General features: G+C 34.2%; 1 protein-coding gene across 1 annotated transcript in view; it reads left to right on the top strand.

Moving 5' to 3' along the window:
- The window catches only part of LOC100376308 (uncharacterized), a 138,905-nt gene that overhangs the window by 56,007 nt on the left and 64,357 nt on the right, over positions 1-18,541 (top strand). The window contains exons 84-119 of the mRNA XM_085502838.1: positions 48-170; positions 527-649; positions 896-1,018; positions 1,283-1,405; positions 1,521-1,646; positions 1,758-1,880; positions 2,605-2,727; positions 3,313-3,435; positions 3,952-4,074; positions 4,414-4,536; positions 5,056-5,178; positions 5,823-5,945; positions 6,289-6,411; positions 6,919-7,041; positions 7,256-7,378; positions 8,040-8,156; positions 8,849-8,971; positions 9,215-9,337; positions 9,576-9,698; positions 9,840-9,962; positions 10,250-10,372; positions 10,856-10,978; positions 11,791-11,913; positions 12,080-12,202; positions 12,403-12,525; positions 13,239-13,361; positions 13,683-13,805; positions 14,335-14,472; positions 14,658-14,783; positions 15,077-15,199; positions 15,338-15,454; positions 15,655-15,777; positions 15,922-16,041; positions 16,799-16,921; positions 17,838-17,960; positions 18,285-18,404. Of these exons, the coding sequence (XP_085358964.1) occupies positions 48-170; positions 527-649; positions 896-1,018; positions 1,283-1,405; positions 1,521-1,646; positions 1,758-1,880; positions 2,605-2,727; positions 3,313-3,435; positions 3,952-4,074; positions 4,414-4,536; positions 5,056-5,178; positions 5,823-5,945; positions 6,289-6,411; positions 6,919-7,041; positions 7,256-7,378; positions 8,040-8,156; positions 8,849-8,971; positions 9,215-9,337; positions 9,576-9,698; positions 9,840-9,962; positions 10,250-10,372; positions 10,856-10,978; positions 11,791-11,913; positions 12,080-12,202; positions 12,403-12,525; positions 13,239-13,361; positions 13,683-13,805; positions 14,335-14,472; positions 14,658-14,783; positions 15,077-15,199; positions 15,338-15,454; positions 15,655-15,777; positions 15,922-16,041; positions 16,799-16,921; positions 17,838-17,960; positions 18,285-18,404 (4,431 nt within the window). The remainder of the gene's footprint in view (positions 1-47; positions 171-526; positions 650-895; positions 1,019-1,282; positions 1,406-1,520; positions 1,647-1,757; positions 1,881-2,604; positions 2,728-3,312; positions 3,436-3,951; positions 4,075-4,413; positions 4,537-5,055; positions 5,179-5,822; positions 5,946-6,288; positions 6,412-6,918; positions 7,042-7,255; positions 7,379-8,039; positions 8,157-8,848; positions 8,972-9,214; positions 9,338-9,575; positions 9,699-9,839; positions 9,963-10,249; positions 10,373-10,855; positions 10,979-11,790; positions 11,914-12,079; positions 12,203-12,402; positions 12,526-13,238; positions 13,362-13,682; positions 13,806-14,334; positions 14,473-14,657; positions 14,784-15,076; positions 15,200-15,337; positions 15,455-15,654; positions 15,778-15,921; positions 16,042-16,798; positions 16,922-17,837; positions 17,961-18,284; positions 18,405-18,541) is intronic.

Below are 18,541 nucleotides of genomic sequence, written 5' to 3'. Positions count from 1 at the left end.
CTGGCTTTGATTTTCTTATCAGTTTCTATTTTTCTTCTCCTTTCTAGCAATTAACCAGTGTCTTCCAAATCCCTGTTATAATGGCGGTACCTGTCTACAAACACAGAATTCCTGTTCAGCCTTCACATGCCAGTGTCCTAGCTGCTATACTGGCTTCAATTGTGAAACTCGTAAGTTGTCTGAATTATTAATTCCAGATTCTTTACTAATTTAAGTCAATGAAAAATATCACCAAGCAGTGTTGATGACTTTCCATCTTTCGGAAATAATACTTGAAATTAAATTAATGTATTAAGTTAATTAAAAATTAAATGCTTCTTGTTTTATGATATAGAAATCATCTATTTGGGACATTATGTAAATCAACTTTATTTAAATATAGAGGAAGCATTACAATTAAGATGTTATCATTCTTGACTGGCAATCAAAGACGTCAGAGTTTGTGTCTTCGTTGTACCGTTGTCTATCTAGGAGTAAATGAAAGCATAGAATAATGCCTAACCCATGACTGTCATTTTTTTTGTAGCTATTGATCCTTGCCAGCCTAATCGTTGTCTGAATAATGGACAGTGTCAGGCGCAACCTGGTTCATGTGTAGAATACTCATGTACATGTTCTGGATGCTACACTGGAGATTTCTGTGAATCATGTGAGTATAAGAACATATACACCTGTTTTCTTTTATGCTTTTAAGTTGAAGTTGTAGTGACTACATTGTATGGACATTGTTCACATTGGCTGAATGATAATATAATATAATATACTTTGTGAGGAAATTGACATATGCAGTGAAAATTCTTTTCTGTGTATATTACAGGAAACATCTTGCAAATACTGCACTCATGTTGTTTTCAAAAATGTTCTAATGTTTGTCTTATTTATTTTGTTTTATCAGTCATCAGTCCCTGTTCTCCAAATCCATGCCAGAACAATGGTTTCTGTCAATCGATACAGGGTTCCTGTGTTCAGTATACATGTTCTTGCCAACAGTGTTACACTGGGGTCAACTGTGAAACACGTGAGTATATGAACATTGCCTTTGCTAAACTAGTGTCTGTATTTCTGTCTGACTAACTGAAAATTTGTTTGCGTATGGGACATTTAAATTCTATGAGCATTGATGCAAATGTAAATTATTTTTAACACACACAATGCAATGATTTTATTATTGAAATACTTCAAAGCAATTGACAACGATGATGTTTGGAGTTGCCATTTTGTGCTATACAGAGAACAGACTTGTGCCAATTGTTTTTCAACTTGTGAACTGTATCTTTGATAGGAATTAACCAGTGCACGAATAATCCATGTCGGAATGGTGGTACTTGTCAGCCAAATCCAGGCTCCTGTGTGTCGTATACATGTTCCTGTCCTGGTTGTTACACTGGGCCAACGTGTGAATCATGTAAGTACACGGATCTGTCAAATAGTTGTATTGCATTATCTTTATTATAAGTATATGATTCATGGTGGTGGGTAAATTTCAATTATTAAGTTCTGTTTATTATATTCTTCTGTAGTGATGAATCCATGTATGTCTCCCGGTACCTGCTTCAATGGCGGTCAATGTCAACAAGTTGCTGGCTCCTGCACAGAGTTCACATGCACCTGTCCTCAGTGCTTCACTGGAACACAGTGTCAACAAGGTCAGTCGAAACAATAACATTAAAAAGAAATATTGTTGATGCTATATAATATTCAGTTTTCAATTGTATTATGTACGTCATATTACAATATTTTCTTTTGTTTGTTTATAGCTATCAATCAGTGCTTGCCAAATCCATGCCTGAATGGTGGGTTTTGCGCACCTGAACAAGGGTCTTGTGTTTTCTATTCCTGTATCTGTCTGAATTGCTACACAGGAACAAGCTGTGAAACTCGTAAGTACACAACTTTATTTTAAGTTATTCATATATGCATTCTCTCGAGATTATAAACAATGTAGCAGTACCACCACAGTGCTTTGTGCTCTGGTTTGACACTACCACAGTCATCCTGACAGATTTATTTCCACTGTACCATTGCTAACTTTTTAAACCAAATTAATAAGTTGCTGCAAACTGAATACTTGTATTACTCTTGATGCAAATGAAGTTTTGTAAGTGAGTATTTGTGTGTTTTAATGAGTATCGCGATTTTGGTTTGGAATAATTATGCAAATAATATGCAAATTAGTATGTACTGTCACACTTGTTGACCATATTTGAAGCTGAGGCTAAAAAGCAGTTAAAAATTTACAAAAGGTTCTTGCGTTCATTTAAATGCCATTATTATAAATCTAGTGGTGGCAAAACTATAGAATTCAACCAACTAATCGTAAAAACCTGGATGTGTTGAATCTGCTGTTATGACCATCTTCATCGTATGAAAACTTTTGTTTGTTTACAGCGAATATTGCAACAATGTAGCATGTGATGAAATTAGAATCTGAATGCAAGTGGTGGGTAGGCACAGACTTTGTTACTGTATGCTGTGCCATCTCTCACTATGTGTTAGAATTCGTTGTTTGATACGATCACTGTACTGCCTTTGTGTATATTTTGGGGTATCTCCGAAATAATCTTGTATTACGTAAATTTTGTTTTCATGTTTTTCTCTCCACAGTAATGAATCAGTGCTCTCCAAACCCCTGTTCTAATGGTGGTACTTGCACCGCTGTTCAAGGTTCTTGTTCATCCTTCCGGTGTACCTGTCCAGGATGCTACACTGGATTTTCGTGCGAGACATGTAAGTTATTTAACATAAAACGTTGACTACCATGTAAGCAGATCATGAGTACAGTGCTTGGCATGCAATGTTTTGAAAGTATTTCAAAAATTATTAATTGCAAGCTACAGCTTTTCTGTTAAATTTTGTTTTACTACCAATGGTATTGACATCTGTTTTAAGATTGAATACTTTTCCATCTGCCAAGGCTAAAGTCAAAAATTTCACTATAGACCATATGAAACATTCTATTTTTAATTTTGTGGCCATTTTTTTGTTGTTGATATTATGAATTTTTTCAAGATCTGTTCCGTTAAATTTAAAAAAAAACAGGTAAAAAAAAATGTTCATTCATTTTTTCTTGAGTTTTGGAAAAAATTTAAGAAATATTCTGTTCAAGATAAATCACAAATTTTAATGACAATTTCAGCAAAAAAGGGAAAAATATAACTGTGCACGTCAGTTTTAGAAACAAATTGACGAGTGACATATTTTTTTTTTTTTTTTTGGTGTAACAGAAAAATAGATTTATTGTTTTTGCTCTAGAAGCAAAATTGTTTGCTGATGGTTGAATTATATTATATTTTTTTTTATTCTACTCTACAGTGCTTAACCAGTGTCAGCCAAATCCTTGTCAGAATAGTGGGACATGTATTCCTGTGACTGGTTCCTGTTCTCTGTTCACTTGTCTGTGTCCTTCATGTTATACTGGTCCTCAGTGTGAAACATGTAAGTATAGCTTGTTTCAAAAAATATTTTTTTTTTTATTAATTTTCCTCAAATTGTTGATCATCAAGAACTTTAGGTAATTGGAAATTATGTTTATTTGTTTCAAAAAGAAATTGTATCATAGCATATCACATCCAAATTGTGGTGAAAATAATTCTGGCATTCAGAAGGTCAAAGTTCATGCCTGATTTTCACTTCTTATGCAGACACATAATATTAACTACGGTAACTCTGAACTGTCAGATGAGTTGTGTAATTTTTATACAGTCAAACCTGTGTATAGCGACAGACAGGTGGGATTTATACGCAGGTTGCTCATATGTTTTGCCATGGGACTACCAAAAAAGTAATCGCTGTAAGCAAGTGGTCTTTATATAGAGGTGGTCACTAAAACAGAATTTACTGTATCTTTAATCCTTGTTGCTATGGCATGTGATGCAAACATCGAACCATCCTGCCAATCAGGCACCACCTATCACAATTATAACAATAAGTTGTTGTTATTGTTATTTTCAGATCAAAATCCTTGTCTAATCAACCCATGTTTGAATGGTGGACAGTGTAATCAAATTCAAGGTTCTTGTACAGACTATGTATGTCAGTGTTCAGGGTGTTACACTGGAGATCGTTGTGAAATACGTAAGTATGCACAAATACTGATCCTCAATTGTTCTTGAAAAAATGTTCTGCTTTTTTTCGGCAGGCGAAATTTTTAGCTTCGTCATTGAGGTGTGTTTGGTATAGTTTTCTACAAGTCAAATTGAGCCTTAATGTATTTTTAAATATTTAAGAACTATTCTTGTTGGACATTGAAGACAAATGGGTGCTTGAATGGAAATCTATTGATGGAGAGAAAATCGGGTGATGGATAAAAAATTGCATGATGGTCGAGATTACTATTTGGATTTATACGGAATCTGGGTAATGAACCATCACAATAAACTTAATCTGATATCTGATTGCTTTTGATATTTGCAGTTCTCAATCCATGTCAGCCAAACCCATGCCAGAACAGTGCATTCTGTGTGCAACAGCAGGGTTCTTGTACAGAAGTCACATGTTATTGTCAAGGATGTTATACTGGAACTTTCTGTGATGTTGGTAAGCTAGTATGCTGATCATATCAATTATCAGTATTGTCTAATCCTAGCCTGCTACATCCTAATGTATTTTGTAATTGTTATTGTGAGCAAACTGACCTATATCTAGGAGAAAAGAGTATTATTATACTGAATTATTATATTATCTGTCACTGTAACGCCATAAGTTACAGCGTGCCGTATCGTGTGTGAGTGTCCGCTAATACTAAAAACATACACGGCAGCCCAAGGGTTCGGCACAGGCTCCACACAAAGAAGTTCGCTAAATCTGTTCTAAACTTTTTGGATTTCGGCATTCCCATGATGTATCCTTGGAAGGAAAAGATGTATAATACCGGTAATAAGGTTATTGCGAGGATATTACAAAGTAAGCACTCAGACAGTACCGGTACACTGTCACATCGACCTATGCTGCACGTCGGTCGATACTCCCACTGTACTGTCTTCTTGCATATCCTCATAAAAGTATCCTCATAATAACTTCATATTACTCACTCCCTGTTTGTTTGTTTTTTTACAGCAATTAATCAATGCGTGCCAAATCCATGTTCAAATGGAGGCATATGTGATGCTATCTCTGGTTCATGTTCATCATTTACATGTCAGTGTTTGAATTGTTACACTGGTGTCACTTGTGATATATGTAAGTTTAAAACTTTTATATCTATGTTATAAATCACCTTCCACTTATTTATTCCAGCACTTGACTGGTTTATAAGGTTAATAATTTAGTCAATTTCTTCAAGGCTTCAAGAATATTACTGACCATTTTTTAAACCTTGTACGTTACTACATGTATTATGCAACCCATTTCTAACTTCCTATTTTTTTAAAAAAGGTGAATAAATAAATGAAAGAATAAATAAATGAATGAATGAATAAATAAATAAATAAATAAATAAATAAATAAATAAATAAATAAATAAATAAATAAATAAATAAATAAATAAATAAATAAATAAATAAATAAATAAATAAATAAATAAATAAATAAATACTATTATACCTTTTTCTGACTTTTTTAAAAAAGGTAAATAAATATTTATTAATTAATAATTAATTACGATATTATGTACTGGTAATAAATGAGAAAAAAAGGTAGATTGGACAATGATTACTGTAGTTTCCAAAGTACTCAACAACACAAAACTGACTGGAATTTTGCATTTATATTTAAATATCCATTTATAAAATGAAGGATTCCACTAATGTTATTAGTATATATCTCTATGTAAGAAATAGTAAATGGAATAACAATATTTCTATAAATTATATAATCTATTGCAGTGTTAGATCCATGTCAGCCGAATCGGTGTCTCAACGGTGGTACATGCATGCAGAAAGATGGGACTTGTACAGAATTCATCTGTATTTGTGATCCATGCTATACTGGAACATTCTGTGAACAGCGTAAGTGTATGATTGCCTTTTTGGTGGAACTTTATATTTTTTTATATTGTACATATTTCACAAACTTCAATCTCAGACTGGTCACCATTCTAAAGATGATGTTAGCTGAGCAAGGGACTGAATTTGCAATAGAAATGTGGGGATAGATCTTACATATTCCTAATGCTCGACAGAAACATTAATACTTTTCTCACAAAAAGAGAAAAAGCACTGCATATTATATAAGCCAGTTGGGCAACTTATGGAAATTGGAAAAAAATTATGGTGTTGTTAACCATCATGCCATGCATCAGGGTTATTACATTGATTGTTCTTCATATATTATTATATTATATTTTATCAGGTATCAACCAGTGTCGACCAAATCCATGTCTGAATAACGGATTTTGTCAGCCCTCATCTCAGGGATGTGTAGACTATAACTGTGTGTGCTACGGTTGTTACACAGGAACTCTCTGTGATGTCTGTGAGTTAACTAACCATATTTTGAAATTTCACTGTATTTTACATTAGTTTTGGCTGTAATTTGAGTTTTTTAATGATATGGAATCACACACGCAAATTCGTTTTTGTTTTTATTTCTTGTTTATTTCTTAAAATAAAACATCTTTTTTTATTTCATATTAAAAAAAATGAATAGAGTGTGAATAGCTTATTTTGCTGCACACACTAGCTGATGGAGTCAAACCCTGCCTCTATTGTGTGAAATAAGATTGACGAAATAGTACTAGGTTGAAAGTTAACAGCCGCCTTATACTCTTGTACTAGGCTTGTTTCTGGACAACCACCTTCTTGATCCAGACAAATTTAAATTTCAATAAACCCAATGCATTAATGTGCACAAAAATAAAAAATGATCTTGTTTCATTTTTTAGGTTTTTTCATGCAAATTTGTCACAACCTAAAATCATATATATATTTTTTTAAATATTTGTGTTAAACTGATATCAAATCACGCGTTATTTTATTGTAGTTTTAAATCCTTGTGACAACTTCCCATGTCAGAATGGTGGGACCTGCCAAGCAGTGCCTGGATCCTGCACCCAGCACACTTGTACATGTCCTGGATGTTACACTGGGACAAACTGTCAAACACGTAAGTATCAATAATTGCTTTATCCATGTTTGAATCTATGGTACCCACATGTAGGTGACAGTAAATATTTCTTTCTGTATTCATTCTGTGTTGTTAACCAATATGCTTTTTGAATAATGTCGTCATACATATCATTATAATTCAAGTTTAAGACTGATTTATTGCCGACCTTGGCACACCCCTGTTTTTGACTTTGGTTTGTGTTTTTTTCCAGTTCTTGATCAGTGTTCTCCGAATCCCTGTCAAAATAACGGTGTATGTAGTCCTCTAGCCGGTTCATGTACTGAATTCCAGTGTATTTGTGAAGGTTGTTTTATTGGTCCGAATTGTGAGATTTGTAAGTATGAATATTTCCATCCATTGTGTTGTTAATTGTTTTTAAATTTAAATATTGTATATACCACTCAGCTGTTATACTGCCCTCTATGCTGAAATATAAATTTAAAGCATTGTTCAGCTCTGAGCTATGTATTCACTCCCATGGTATACACTAATAATATCTTTACACTGCCACCAGAGGGGGTGAAACTGGCCTGTTGATTGGTTATGGTGCCCCCCCTCCTTTGTATATTGTATATACCACTCAGCTGTTATACTGCCCTCTATGCTGGAATATAAATTTAAAGCATTGTTCAGCTCTGAGCTATGTATTCACTCCCATGGTATACACTAATAATCTCTTCACACTGCCACCAGAGGGGGTGAAACTGGCCTGTTGATTGGTTATGGTGCCCCCCCCCCCTTTGTATATTGTATATACCACTCAGCTGTTATACTGCCCTCTATGCTGGAATATAAATTTAAAGCATTGTTCAGCTCTGAGCTATGTATTCACTCCCATGGTATACACTAATAATTTCTTCACACTGCCACCAGAGAGGGTGAAACTGGCCTGCTGATTGGTTATGGTGCCCCCCCCCCTTTTTTTTTTATTTTATTCAAAGATGTTATCCCCCATCACTTTTTATCCACAATTATTTATCATGTTTTTTATTCAGTACAAAATCCATGTTCCGGAAATCCATGTTTAAATAATGGTGTTTGCAACGGTGTTAGCTGCCAGGAATACAGCTGCCAGTGTACGGGCTGCTTCACTGGTGACAGATGTGCCATACGTGAGTACATTTTACAAACAGTCTCGTTTTATGCATGACTTACTAAGGTTTATCTCATTCTATCAATTACTCACACAATCGGTTAATATTTTATTAACATATTGAAATGATGTATGTGGCTAACAAGCTTTTCACAAAGGAATATCCTGTAATTTATCAAAATTATTCTCTTAAATTGGCTTGATAGTGAAATCTATAGAAACAACTTTGGGTAGCCGAATTAGTTTTTTAAATTATAAATCTATTGGAAGTATTGTGACCACCTTGGATGCCAAAATATGGCTTAGTGTTATGGGAAATTTACATACTGTAGAATACTTTATTTTCGCTTGGAATTTATTTTCGCTATTTTCGCTGAAGGGATGATTCCGTGAAAATAAAATCCAGTGAATATACTTTTTTTCCCTATATTTCCCATTAAACTCATCAAAAATCAGTGAAAATAAATTCCATACAAAACCCCCAAAAAGCCTTTTCAGTGAAAATTAATTCCAGCGAAAATAAAGTATTCCACAGTACTTAAATCATTGTTTCTTTGTAAACAATAGTGGGTGCACAATTTTAATATTATTTATTTGTTGATTTAACCATTCACACAGTAAAATATTTATATTTTTCAACTAACTTTAAACTAAAGATTTCTCATCATATATGTCTCTCATGCATTGACAATTTATTTTCTTCCACTGTAGCTATCAACCCATGTCAGCCGAATCCATGTCAGAACAATGGGTACTGTATACAAACACCAGGGTCATGTACAGACTACACATGTAGCTGTCAACAATGCTACACTGGAACGTTGTGTTCCACAAGTAAGTCCAGTAGGGTTGTTATCGTGTGTCCATCTTTCTTGATTTTCGCAAAAAGAAATAATAGGATTTGTCAATTGCTGAGAAAGTCTTTATTACCTTTCCTGCAATGATGACGAAGGTGGGATAACAGTCTGTCATTGTTGTCATCGTCGTTAACAATTTTCTTATGTTCTCAAAAGCTCAGGGAATTTTTGTATAGATTTGTTGAGAGTGTACTGACAGTGACAATTGTATCTTCCATAGGACTTGACCAGTGTTCTCCAAACCCTTGTAACAACAATGGTGTGTGTATACCAACACCTGGCTCATGCACTGCATTCTCTTGTCAGTGCCCAGGCTGCTATACAGGGTTTGATTGCTCCCAATGTAAGTAATGTCCATCAAATTAAAATTCATATTTTTAACAAAATCAATGTGAAACTGTGAAAGTGATTCCAATTTACCACATCAAAGTCTGTATAGTCACATGCAGTGTCTCAAAATCCAATGGAATTTTTGGTCTGTGACTGTTTAGCTGGTCAAAAAAAAAATTTAAGATGAATAATGTTGCCATGAGTGTGAATCTCATCTACTTTCAATAATAACATACTGTTGTTGTTTTCAGTGTTGAATCCGTGTTCCTTCAATCAGTGTCAGAATGGAGGTACTTGCATTGCAGTTCCTGGCTCATGTACCGACTTCACTTGTACATGCCCAACATGCTACACAGGAACGTTGTGCTCCCAATGTAAGTATATAATTTAGCAATCGTCTTTGATCGAAAATTAGCATCAACGATTAGCTTGCAATACATATCTTGAAGACTAATTTTAGTATGAACATATTATTATCTACTGATATTTCTTGTACTTTTTTTTTCTTTCTTCAGTCATCAATCCCTGCTCTGCCAATCCATGTCAGAATGGTGGTTTCTGTCAGCAGACACCAGGCTCCTGCACCGATTTCACTTGTTTCTGTTTGAATTGCTATACTGGCCCCACATGTTCACAACGTAAGTATCTACAAAAATTCATCACATTATTGCCAAATTAGGCTGTATTGAAAAAAAAAGCAAAGCATATGGTTAATAATCCCAATTATCGATGAGCCTTATCATTAAAAATTAATTAGTACCGGTAGATGTAGGTCTTCTTAACTACATCTCTCTACTTTGACCACCTTTGACATTTGTGTCTGTATACTGCTATAATTTCATGAGAAACTCTCTATATGTCCGGTAGATCTCATCAATGTCTACATATCATCAGTACCCATGTACTCTTGTTTTTTATTTCCTAGTATTAAACGCATGTGATAATAACCCATGTATGAATGGTGGCACCTGTCAACAAGTACAGGGTTCATGTACAATGTTCACATGTGTCTGTAGTGGCTGCTACACTGGTCAGACTTGTTCCACTTGTGAGTATTAAATCCTATATTCTAAGATTTGAAATTAAAAACGTATTGGAAAAATTCTTTTTTTTTTTGCGCTATAAGCATGGAGTATTCACAAGTAGAAAGAATTTGTTTAAATTTCTCAAGTTTCGCTGTGAATTTCTTGGTACCAGTACTATTTCTTCAGACCATGCAGTGTGTAGTAAAGTTCTATGTAGGTTGCTTTATATGATATATTTGCCATGTTATTAACACTTGAAACCAAGCTGTGTGTGCATGATATAGGAGTTGAGTCACTGTGTTTGATTGGCTACATAACCCTAACACCTATCAGTTAAGCCAATTAGAAAGCAGCTTGTTTATTGACAGGGTTTTTCAGCAGATCAAATCATGTCTTTTATAAATGATTTGACTCAACGGTGATATGGTGGCAAATGAAGCTCACATGTCTCAATATTGTGTTTATTTATTACTGACGAATGACAATGTGTATATTTCTGTTTGCAGTACTGGATCCTTGCACACCAAACCGATGTCTGAACGGTGGTAGCTGCTTCCAGCTAGCTAACTCCTGTACAGATTATTTGTGCGCGTGTACTCAGTGCTATACCGGCGACGCTTGTGAACAATGTAAGCTCTTTTCTTTTATTTTATTTATTCAGTAATAAATGGTAACATGTGTGCATCACGAATATACACCAAACATTAATATTTATTATGAAAGTTTGAAAGAATTTTATTTATAATAATATTTAGACATTTGATTAGGGCAATATTGTTTCGATAATTAGTAACATGATTATCAAACAGTACTCTCCCAATGTTACTAGAGAAATGGGGATCATAGTGGACATGTATGAATGAACATCACACCAATACAAAAACAAACTCTGTCCTGTGTTTATTATTTTGGTCAGCAAAAGCTGGCATGGTTGTTCTAAGAATATACATTTAAACATTCATCTTAGTGAGTTGACGCTTGTTATCGCTTAAATTTGAAACAATATGGTGTAGATAATGTAATTTCATAATATTTCAACCAGAGTCACTGTATTTTATTATCTTTGACATTATGCAATCCTGAAACTGAATCTTGCAAATTCCTGATTCAAATTCATGCAGTTTATCAGTTTATTGCTTTTAGATTTATTACCTAAGAAACACACACTATAGTTGCCATAGATACTCACAGGTACATTGTACAAAATGCTAACTTAGCGGGCTTTGAATAAGCAAGAGCAGCTCCGATTCTTATCAAATTTATCACAACTTGTAAAGCATTTGTGAATTTGTTTCTGTAATTAATTGATTAAAAATTAGTATGATTAGTTATTGACTTTATTAGTTCCTGTTTGGAAGAAATGGAACTCTTCATTTTGTTGACACTTTATCATAAAGTTTATTTCTATGCGCTTAATCATTTTTTTGCTTTTCTAATGCAGTCATTAACATCTGTCAGCCTAACCCCTGTCAGAACAATGGATACTGTGTGCCATTGGCTGGTTCCTGTACAGAGTACAGCTGTACATGTAGCCAGTGTTATGAAGGACCATCCTGTGAGAACCGTGAGTAGCTCTCTGTATTTCCATATTGCGTCACGATTTTCATTCCAGTCACTGTACTACCGGTATACTGACTATATTTTTTATTACAGTGTTTCTTTTATTTTGACGAGATCACATATTCACTCACTCAGGTTATCTAATGAATTTGTTTCATCGTCTTTTCTAGGAATTGATCAATGTGCCTCTTTCCCATGTGCCAACGGTGGTACTTGTCAGGCGCTACCAGGAACATGTACCGCATACAACTGTATCTGTCCCCAGTGCTTCACTGGAGCAACCTGTTTATCTGGTATGTTTATGATGACTTTAATTGTTGGGAATTGATATCTTTTGTACCATGTACCATAGTAATATTTATATTTGCCATCAACAATTTTTTTTATAATTTTCCTACATATTGCTTTGAAGTAAAACACTAAATTACTTAGGGCACCACCACCAACATTACAAACATGGATTTTTTTATGAATTATTTATTTATCATTGTAGCAATCAATGCCTGTCAACCAAATCAGTGTCTGAATGGTGCAACGTGTTCACAACAGTTTGGATCATGTACCGAATTTACATGTCAATGCCAAGATTGCTACACCGGAACATTCTGTGAAGCAAGTAAGTCACTGTACAGTGCTAATTTGCATAATTATTTGCATACCATTTGCACACAATCTTCTCTAGAATATATTGAATTCAAAGAAATTGTTTCACAGAGATATTTTATTTTTAGGGGATTTATTCTCTGTTCATATGAATCACATGAATCTCTGTGCATAACGATATAAATATTGGTGTTATCAAGAAACTGTATAACCTATGCCTCAAATATACTTGAGTATGGTCGTTACAGTTTCTATGTAGTTGAACCCTTTGCGGTGGACTTGGAAACATTTCACATGAGAAAACATTCTATCGCACATGTTTTTATGTTTAAAAATTGGTCAGTGAACCACTGTTGTTCTCATTATTAAAAATATTTTTTTATATTTGAAAAAGTTGTTTATAAACATACATTTTTTTTTATAAATGAGGTTGGTATTATTGCTAATAGTGTATATTAGAATTGTTGCAATCTAGTGTCACTATGTTGTTTTTCAAAAATGAGTGTTTTTTTAAATCTTATAAATAAGATGGGCTTAATATAATGACTTAGACAAGAGTGAAACCCAGAGTAGCTGTCAAAGTGTGTGGCTTGCTATTAAGCGGGGACAACAAAGATTTAAATATTTCACCTGGTATGATTAGCACAGCAATAACTTGTTTTTATCTCTGGTTACCTTATTTTGTTTACTATTCATTTTTTGCTTTATGTGATTTCCATCCTAAAGGAATCAACCAGTGTCAACCGAATCCTTGTCAGAATGGAGGTTTCTGTATTGCAACACAAGGTTCCTGTGTTGATTACACATGTTCCTGTCCATTCTGTTTTACTGGTACATTCTGTGAAACGAGTAAGTATACATGATTCCAGTAGGTGACATCCAATTTCAGATCCTGACGAGCTCTCACTTGATCAATATTTAAGGAGATTTGACATAAAATGAGAAGAATATAAATTTTTAAGCAAATTTGGTTGCTAAAAATGAAAGTCAAGAATCAGACGCAATTAGTGTGTCAATTAAGTATTATTCTTTTTACCTCAGTCATGGAAAACTTTACTAAGTTAATTGCTGTTAAACATTTTGTAACAACTACATGCCATTCATTATACAATCTCTGCATGCTGCTGTTGTCAATATTAATGATGTTTATGTTTTTAAATACTTGTTCAGGTGTGAATCAGTGCTTGCCTAATCCATGTGAGAATGGTGGAACCTGTCAGTCTATGCAGGGTTCCTGTATTGCCTATCAGTGTCAGTGTGCAGGATGTTATACCGGAGTCAACTGTGGTAGCTGTAAGTCAATGTATTTTTTATGATTGCATTCAAAGTTGAGGTCAAAGTTGAGGTCAAAGTTGAGGTCAAAGTTGAGGTCAAAGTTGAGGTCAAAGTTGAGGTCAAAGTTGAGGTCAAAGTTGCATTTTTGAAATCATTTCTGTAGCTTGGGTTTAGGGATATTGAAATTTGTAACAGCATGATTGTGATTTGAACTCACACGATTGGAACATTATTCAGAAGAGTTTTCAATGTGGATAAAAAAACATGTGGAAGTTGTTGCAATGCATACATGTGCATGCTGAAAAACATTGCACATTTAGAACATATTTGCCATAATAATGTGAATTATGAAATTCACCAAGTATTTCGCCTACTGGTAGTACAGTAGTCACAAGAGCCTAATAAAGCTTCAAGAAAGATTTTCAAGAACAACTTTACAAAATAAACATTATCTTCATTTGTAGTCTATGTTGACTGAGCCACAACACCCACATAGTCTTTTTCCTAATGTCTTGACTTTATGGAACTCATTATTAATCGTGTCTGTGTTTGTTCGTTTCAGTGATTGATCCTTGTCAACCAAATCAATGTCAGAATGGTGGCCAATGTCAAGGTGTACCTGGTTCATGTACTGAGGTTATATGTACTTGTAGTGGATGTTATACCGGATCCTACTGCCAAGAATGTAAGTCAGTGCTTCATTGATTCAAATATTTACCGGTATTTTATTGTTCACATGATTTACCTTCCTATAAAAAGAGTAACCGTATAACGTACCACCTTTACATGTACATTACGTTTTTCAGTGACACTTTTACATAATTCAGGGTTTCTATGACTGCACTTCTGTTTTTTTTTGTTTTTTTTCAGTCATCAATCCATGCCAACCCACCAATCCATGTCAGAATAGTGGTTTTTGTATTCCAACACAAGGCTCCTGCACGGATTATTCTTGTTATTGCCAGCAATGCTACACTGGACAAAATTGTGATATTCGTGAGTAATCAATGTAGTTATGTATGGAATGCAATGAAGTATGGAGTAAAAGCTTGTTGTCTTTGGGCAAAATTAGTCTGTGTCACACATAGAATAGAATAGAATAGAATAGAATAGAATAGAATAGAATAGAATAGAATTAAATAGAATAGAATTAAATAGAATAGAATAGAATAGAATGGAATAGAATAGAATAGAATGGAATGGAATGGAATGGAATGGAATGGAATATCTTGGTATCAACAGTTTAGTGGTTTAGTAAGCAAATTTGATTATCTTTTTCTTTCCTACAGGACTTGACCAGTGTGCACCCAATCCATGTCTGAATGCCGGTACCTGTATTCCACAGCAAGGCTCCTGTACCATCTATAGCTGTCAGTGTCCAGGATGTTACACTGGACAGACCTGTGGTACATGTGAGTATTTACGTCATCTCACTTAAACTAAAGCTGTACTCGTATATTCACCAATCATAGATTACATTGTCCTATTCTATATAGGACTGGAATTGTGTTAGTCATATGATATCTGTAAGTTTTTCTTTTTCCACACAGTATTGGATCCCTGCCAGCCTAATCAGTGCCTCAATGGTGGTCAGTGTAATCCTCTGTCTTGTACAGATTTTTCTTGCTCGTGTAGCGGCTGCTATACTGGACAGCGATGTGAAACATGTAAGTTGGTTACAGTACTTTGTTCATTTTCAGCAATGTATGTGAATGTGAAAATTCTAAAATGTATTGATGTATCGGTAATATTGAAATATGAAATTTTATTATTTTGGTACTTTTATTTCAAATGATTTAAATAATAATAGTAAAAAACTTCAAATGCATTTCCTAATGGCTGTATATTTGTTTGTGCGTTGTTTCAGTACTCAACCAGTGTCAACCGAACCCATGTCTGAACAATGGATTCTGTCAGCCAATACAGAACTCCTGTTCTGATTACCAGTGTACTTGTCCCGGATGTTACACAGACACCAACTGTCAAACTTGTAAGTATACGGCTGCTTTTCATGTACATGTGTAAGGGCGCTGTTGATACCTATCCAGAGTCTGGAACATTTACCCTTAGCAGTAAGTTAATTATTCATTTCAACTATAATTATAACGTGTATTTACATATTTTTGTTATTCAGTATTGAATCCATGCCAGCCATCTAACCCATGCCAGAATGGTGGTACCTGTCAGTCGACGTCATGTACAACATATTCCTGTCTGTGTCCTGGATGTTACACTGGTTCACAGTGTGAAACATGTATGTTATATTCCTCTATCAACTCCTCAAATCAGATTTACACAAAACACAACCTTTTAAATTAAAGATAAAGAAGGAGAACTCGTTCTCTTGACTCTTCTATAATCCCCATATACCCGGTACATGTAATGCTATGCCCCAGGACAATGATAACAAAAGTATGGAGAGGCTATTTTTCTTCATGATATTGAGCTGACTAGTTGGTGAAATTTCACAAGACGAGTTACACAAAATTGTAGATGTATATTATTGTCACTGACCCTCATTAATACATTATTATTCTGTAAGAGTAAAAAAATATCTAAGTTAGTTATATCAACATATTTACAAGATACTATTAATTCCTGTGATATTAACTTATCTCTGCTGTTGATGTCTTTTCTATTTTTGCTGCAGAACTGTGGAGTGAAAAAAAAATATATCAGTACTTGTGAAAAAAGTGAAACCCACTCCTTTTTGTGTTCCAAATCTTCACCTTTTTACAATAAATGTTTAAGTGTAATTTGAAAGCATACATAAACATAGAATTCTATCATGTATTGATGTTCGTGTAAAATTAGGCTAAATTACAATATAGTTTTTGATTTCAAAAACTTGGCGTGAGGCACTGCTAACACCAATAATGTTAACTGTGTGCGTGTTGTAGTGTGGGTATATATTGTATGCTGTTTGAACGGGATGTTGTTGCTTGAACGAGGTGTGGAATTTTCCGCTCTATGTAATTGTTCTCTAACTTGATTAATGTAATTCTTTGTAGTACTCAATCAGTGTCAGCCCAACCCATGTTTGAATGGTGGCTTGTGTAGCCAGACGCCAGGATCATGTACAGACTATAGCTGTCAGTGTCCAGGATGCTATACTGGAACATTCTGTGAACAATGTAAGTGAATGACAATAGTGGATAATCTGATATACAAATATCATAACCGTTTCATTAAATTGTATGTATAATAATTTATTCCAGATCAAAAGGTGACTCCAAAAAATTAATCACATTTGTTCATAACTAAATACATGTAAATTACTTAAACTCATTCTAAAATTAATTTACAAAAGATGCATCCAGGGAATTCTTATTCTGGATGTAAATTTCAAGCTTGGTGATTGCTCTTATAATTAAGTTTTGAAGACTAACGATCTGACACAAAGCGATGTACAAGGTTTATAAACTGATTTGCAACATTCAACATAACCAAGTGTACATAACATGCTAGTGATTAAATATTTGGATAGTCTAAGAGACATCTTGGAGATATTGCAAATATATTGGAAATATAAAATCTGTTGATGGAAGACTATGCAAAATACATTTGCACAGTATGCATAGGTACAAAACGGTAACACTTTTACATCCGATTAACACATGTAAAATTTACACAGAAGAATATTACTCTAAAAGTTGAGGACATTGGCTTTTTATATCAAAAATATCATTTGAGTTATAAGTTTATTAGTGACTTATGACAGGTGGTTTAAAAGCTGTCCAGCGGGATAATTTCAAACAGTGTGAAACATTGAAATCTGAGCACATTAAAAGAACTGAAGGATATATGATAAATGTGGCACATTTCTTTCAGGTGATTAAGCTTGTAGTGGAACACAAAACAAAATTGTCTTAGCAAATCAGTATGTTATTCAAATAGATAGAGCCTACTGGTATATTCAGTTGATTTATTCTGAGTGTTACCCAGTTCATTTGTTCAATAGTCTGAAGTCAGTGATACCTAACCTGAATGCAGTGTTATAGGGGAAATACCAAAACTTACAATGTGATTTCCTTTTTATTTTCTCTCTAGTGTTGAATCCATGTCGGCCCAATCCATGCCAGAGTGGTGGACAGTGTGTTCAAACAGCGGGTTCTTGTTCCGAGTTCACTTGCGAGTGCTTGCAATGCTTCACTGGGCAATTGTGTCAGACATGTAAGTACTGAATAAAATTAAGTTTTATAAATTAAATCTGTACAGTACTGTCAAATTACAAATTTTCACTGGGTTTAAATTTCACTGATTTACCATTTCAGGCATATTCAGTGAGTTTTTAAATTCACGGTTTTACCATTTAGATAGTGTGTTCTATGCTCAATTTTACATATTCACTGGGTTTTAATTTAGCACGTTTTACAGTCAGCTAAATATGCAAAATTAAAACCTAGTGAATAATTAACCATTTTACAGTACTTTTAAATATACCTGTTTATACAGTACCGGGTAAATGTTCAAGTTGTATCCCGTTTTCTTTTGCAGTATTGGCCCCATGTACACCCAACCCATGTCAGAATCAGGGTTTTTGTATACAGGACCAGACTTGTACCTCATATCAATGTTCCTGTCCATTCTGTTACACCGGAACAAACTGTGAAAGTCGTAAGTACATTGTGATATGGAATTTTGCCAAGAATAACATTATGAAAACAGTTTAAATCATCAAGGGAATGTCTGCAGGGAAATAATGTGCTTAGCCCCTGAAAAGTTATTGACACTTCCCTTACTTGTGTTACTTT

Source organism: Saccoglossus kowalevskii, chromosome 8, assembly GCF_978046115.1.
Source record: "Saccoglossus kowalevskii chromosome 8, keSacKowa6.1, whole genome shotgun sequence".
Lineage (NCBI taxonomy): Eukaryota > Metazoa > Hemichordata > Enteropneusta > Harrimaniidae > Saccoglossus > Saccoglossus kowalevskii.
Note: the sequence above shows the minus strand (reverse complement) of the source record. Positions and strands in the feature narration are given on the sequence as shown.